Source organism: Manacus vitellinus, unplaced genomic scaffold (assembly GCF_001715985.3).
Source record: "Manacus vitellinus isolate BGI_N305 unplaced genomic scaffold, ASM171598v3 scaffold_74_pilon, whole genome shotgun sequence".
NCBI lineage: Eukaryota > Metazoa > Chordata > Aves > Passeriformes > Pipridae > Manacus > Manacus vitellinus.
The window spans coordinates 2,171,205-2,176,006 of NW_021940780.1; the positions used below are offsets into that span (position 1 = coordinate 2,171,205).

The window sequence follows — 4,802 nt, forward strand, 5'->3', positions numbered from 1 at the left end:
TCTTGCAGCCCTTCCTGCTCCTCTCAGCCACGGGATTTTGGCTCCACAGACACATCCTTGGGGGCTGTTTTCTCTGGGATAAACCCTCAGGAGAAAACCTTTCCATGCGCTTAATAAAGGGCTTTTACAAGTCCTGCAGCACTGGAGCATGTGCTGAGCTGAACAGAGGCTTTAATTCGTCCTTCTAGAGCTGGGCTTTGGGCAGGCTTAACCCTCCCTGTCTTGCAGCCCTTCCTGCTCCTCTCAGCCGTGGGTTTTGGGCTCCACAGACACATCCTTGGGGGCTGTTTTCTCCGGGGCAGTTTCCACACGTTCCCTGCTCCGTGTGAGGACTTGGCAGGGAGGGTTTGCTGGGCTGGAGGGTGAAGTTTCCTCTCCAGGAGGAAATAGAAACGTCCTTCTAACAAAATAAGTCTTCTGACTGTGTGACCTGGCACGGGGCTGGGGTTTGGGTTGGAAGACTTTGGGGCTGGGAATACAGGGCCAGCTCAGCCTCTCCAGAGCTGCAGTTGGGATAAATGGGATAATATTGGAGGGCTGCAGCTCTGCCAAGGGCACTTTTCCTTGGAGTTTTCCTCCTAACATGCACACCAGCCCCGAGTTCCCTGTGCTCCTGCTTCCAAGGACAAGCTTCAGAGCACTTCAAGCATCTTGAGTGGTGATGAACCAGGGGTGTTAAACCTCTGGCATCCAATTGATGGTTAAATCAATCCAACCCCTCCTGGAGGGGGAGCAGAATTGGCCCATCTCTGGTCCTGGCGCTTCCAGGTCTGTTCATGCAAAGACTCCCATTGCCTCAATCCTTTGGGGACAGGAGCTGTGGGCTCTGTGCATCCCAACTGCTGTGGGTGATGTCTCTGCAGTAATTGTGAGGATCAGAGTCCTGGGAAGGGACCTCCAGCAGGTCTCTAATTGCAGGGAGGGTCATTAACAGCAGCCGGGCACCGTGGAGCACCTGCAGTACTTCCCTTTCTGTTGGATTCCCTGGAAACCCCTGGGAAAAAAAAAAAATCCCCTTTTTCTCCTGTGCTTGCAGGGAAAAGCTTTTGTGAAGGAAAGCCTGAAGTGCATTGCCAACGGGGTGACGTCCAAGGTGTTCCTGGCCATCCGCAGGTGCTCCACCTTCCAGAGGATGATCTCCGAGGTGCAGGAGGAGTGTTACAGCAAGCTGGACATGTGTGGCATCGCCAAACGGAACCCTGAGGCCATCACAGAGGTCGTGCAGCTCCCAAACCAGTTCTCAAACAGGTATGTGGGGCAAAAATAGAGGAATGGGGTGAAAAGAGCAGGGCCGGGCTGACTGAGCTCCTACAATCCCAGTGCAGCTCAGCCCTGCCCTGCTCTCTGCCTTTTCAACTCCTTGGCAGGTTTTGCCAGCCTTCTTCTGCTTCTCTGTCTTGGTAAACACACTTATAAACATCTCCAGAGAATAAAATTAACTGGGCATTGGTTACTTCAAAGCCTGGAGCTTGTTTAAGTGTTAATCCTTTGGGTGGGAGGGCAGTGTGATGGTGAGCAGGGCTTTTAAATCCCAAACCAGATCCGTTCATTCAGCATCCCTGGAATACTGAGCACTTCATAGGGTAGAAACATAGACTCCTGGAATGGTTTGGGTTGGAAGGGACCTCAAAGCTCATCTCCTTCCACCCCCTGCCATGGGCAGGGACACCTTCCTCTGGCCCAGGTTGCTCAGAGCTCCATCCAACCCTTCTCCACCCACTGCAGCTTCATTCCCTTCTCCAGACTGCAGCCACCCCCAACTTGGGTTTATATGGCACTTGGAAAATGAGTCCTTGCCCTCTGCCTTCCCAGGAAAAACCAGGAAAAGCTAAAGGGAACCAGCAAACCTGATCCTCTGTCGCCTTATTCCGCCATAACCTGGTGGTTCATATTTCTAGGGATGCTCTGGGCTCCTGAGTGGTCTGGTTTAGGGTTGTCTCCAGCCCTGGTCTGGTTTAGGGTTGTCTCCAGCCCTGTTCCCTCTGGTGGCACAGGCTCCCTGCAGGAATGGGCACATCACGGGGCTGGCACCTTGATGTGAGCCCAGAACTGCCCCGTCCCCTCCTGCAAGGACAAGGGACACCTTCAGGGAGTGCTGCAGTCTGCTCAGTCACACTGCAAGGGCAGGCACTGCTTCCCCTGAAGCCTGGAACAAGCAGTGCTGAGTCTTGTGATCGGGATAAAAGGGATCTTTTGGAGTAAATACGCTCTAGAATTGGAGTGCAAACAGGGTGAGCTGCAGTGGCTGGTCGTGGCAAACCCCTCAGCTCCTCTGGGGTGGCTGCTTGGCTTGATCTAGAAGCACCTGAAGCCTCCAGACCTATCCTAGGACAGGTCTGCAAGTGCTAAACAGATGAACAGATGTTACATCTCTGCCCAGCATGGATTTATCCACAGAATCACAGAATATCCTGAGCTGGAAGGGACAAACAAGGATCACTGAAGCCCTTGTCCTGTTATACAGAACTCTGGTGTAGATATTAAATCAGGAAATGACACTTGTGGGAAGGCAAAACTATACTGGGGAGGGAAAGGTAAAAATGATATTTGTGTGTCTTTCCCCTCTTTCCCCGAGGAAAGCTGGAAGGGATTTGCTTTGGTGTCCCCTGAGGGCTGGGACAAGGAGCATTCCCAGGTTGAACTGGTGGGTTGTGGAGTCAAAAGGATGGGTTGTAGAGTTAAGGGATGGATTGTAGAGTTAAGTGATGGATTGTAGAGTTAAGTGATGGATTGTAGAGTTGAGTGATGGATTGTAGAGTTAAAGGGATGGATTGTAGAGTTAAAGGGATGGATTGTTGAGTTAAGGGATGGATTGTAGAGTTAAAGGGATGGATTGTAGAGTTAAAGGGGTGGATTGTAGAGTTGAAGTGATGGATTGTAGAGCTAAAGAGCCCTTGGTGGGGCTGGAGGGGGGTTGGGGTGAGCAGGGGACGTGTGGACACTTGGGCAGTGCTGGGGATGTTCCTCCCAGAGGACCAAGCCAGGGCTGGATCCTCTGTCTCCCGAGGAGGAGGGAACTCCTCCCCCACAGCTGCCAGCCCCTGCCAGAGCCAGAGGATATTATGACATGTTGAGTAACAAAAGCAGCAGGATTTCCCAGCTAATAGTTTACACTGAGGGCTCCTAAAGCATCCTGCTTTCCCAGCCCCTGTCCCAACATAGCCACGGAATAAGAATGTGCCACTTGGCCTGAGCTGCTGAGAGGAAGTAGTTAAAGGTCATAGCACCTTCCTGTGATTTAATCTCGTGGCAGGAGCGGCAGGAGAGGAAAGTCCTGCTGCCTCTGCTCACAGCTGAGCTGCTGAAGGCACTGCCAAGCTCTGGGGTTGCAGCTCCAGCCATGGAAAGCACCAAGGCTGGCTGGGATCTGCCCCTCCTGTCCCGTTAGGCTGGGACTGATTTAAACTGGAGTGTGGCTCGTTCACCATCAGCTGCTGGGCTCCCTTGAACCCCCAGCCCCAGCCCTGCTGGGCTGTGCTCACACCCAGCCAAAGCCTGGGCCTTTTGTGCTTCAAGTGCAGCACAAACTTTAACCTCAGCTGACCTCCCCTGGCTGCTCCAAAGGCCAGAGCTGAGAGTTGGGAAAGGAGTTTGGATGTGAGCTCTCATTTCCCTCTTCCTTCCCCTCCTCCACCTGCAGGTTGTTCTCTTCTCTGCTCCTGTGGAAAAATGTCACGGTGACCTTAAAGGCTTAAAATAAGTTCCCCGACGTCCTTTCAGGCAGCAAATATGGGATTGCTCCTCTTTTTCCCACTTCTTTTTCCCTGGGAAGGTGTTCCCTGATCCAGTGAGGTGCCAGCTCTGCTGTCCCAGCCCCTGCTCGTGGGGCTGTGCTGGCTCTGCCTTCTCCCCATGGAGGATCATTCCCGGGATCACTGTTCTCACAGGGCTGGGAAAACGGATCAGCACAATTTCCTGGCTCCTCCTGGAGCAAGGAATACGTGCTCGGGGCTGCTGGAAGAGAAAAATGAAGCTTTAGGGAGACAGGCTCGTAGCAGGGGGAAGCACAAGGTCCTCACTTGGGATTTAATGCATGAGAGTGACAACCGTGTGTCCTAAAGATCTGTCCCGAGGGAATCTGTGCATCTCTCAGGCTTGGAGTGACTGGCTGCTCCCTCTTGTGGTGCCCTGGAAAGGCTGTGCTTGCAGGGGAAGGCAGAGGGACAGGAGGGGATGGAGCCACAGGGATGGAGCCGTTCCCAGAAGGATCGTTCTGGCTCAGAGCAGGGCTCTGTTCAGTCTCGGATCCTGGCTGGGGATGGGCAGCACCTGCTGGTAGAAAGAGCGATTATTTTTCTTCCTAAAGCTCTAGAAACTTGGATTCTTTAGTGGAGAGTAAACCACACCCTTAAGCCAATTAGTACAGCCCTTAGCTCCTTGGTTTTACCTTCTTCCCAATCCACCAGAATAACAACAACCCCACTGTGCTTATATCCTCACCTTCCAGAGCTGCAGCAGCTCTGGGTGGGTTTGGAACTGGCCTGGCTGATCCTGTGCCACAACGTGGCTTTTTTTTTGGCCCATCAGAGCCTGGTCAGGCGACTGTGGGAGCAGGTTTAGGACAATTAAATCCGAATTTTGGTGGTTGTGTCCCATCCCTGTGTCATGGGCATGGCATCTCCATGTCCAGGGGGGTTGTTAGATGCAGTGACAACAGGGTTGGTCTTGGAGTTCTTTTCCAGCCTTAATGACCCTGTGGTGACATGTACATTGTGCACTGTCAGGATGAGGGACTTAAAAACTGATTCATAGAATCAGAGAATCAGCTGGGTTGGAAGGGACCTCCCAGATCATCCAGTCCA

At 52.7% G+C, this 4,802-nt stretch overlaps 2 protein-coding genes across 2 annotated transcripts in view; one reads left to right on the forward strand and one right to left on the reverse strand.

Annotated features, from left to right (window-relative positions):
• STC1 (stanniocalcin 1) overlaps positions 1-1,917 on the forward strand; it is a 6,146-nt gene extending 4,229 nt beyond the window's left edge. The window contains exons 2-3 of the mRNA XM_029964569.1: positions 1,037-1,248; positions 1,899-1,917. Of these exons, the coding sequence (XP_029820429.1) occupies positions 1,037-1,248; positions 1,899-1,917 (231 nt within the window). The remainder of the gene's footprint in view (positions 1-1,036; positions 1,249-1,898) is intronic.
• A 482-nt stretch (positions 1,918-2,399) lies between these two features.
• LOC103757411 (mitoferrin-1) overlaps positions 2,400-4,802 on the reverse strand; it is a 48,477-nt gene continuing 46,074 nt past the window's right edge. The window contains exon 3 of the mRNA XM_029964570.1: positions 2,400-2,416. Within this exon, the coding sequence (XP_029820430.1) occupies positions 2,400-2,416 (17 nt within the window). The remainder of the gene's footprint in view (positions 2,417-4,802) is intronic.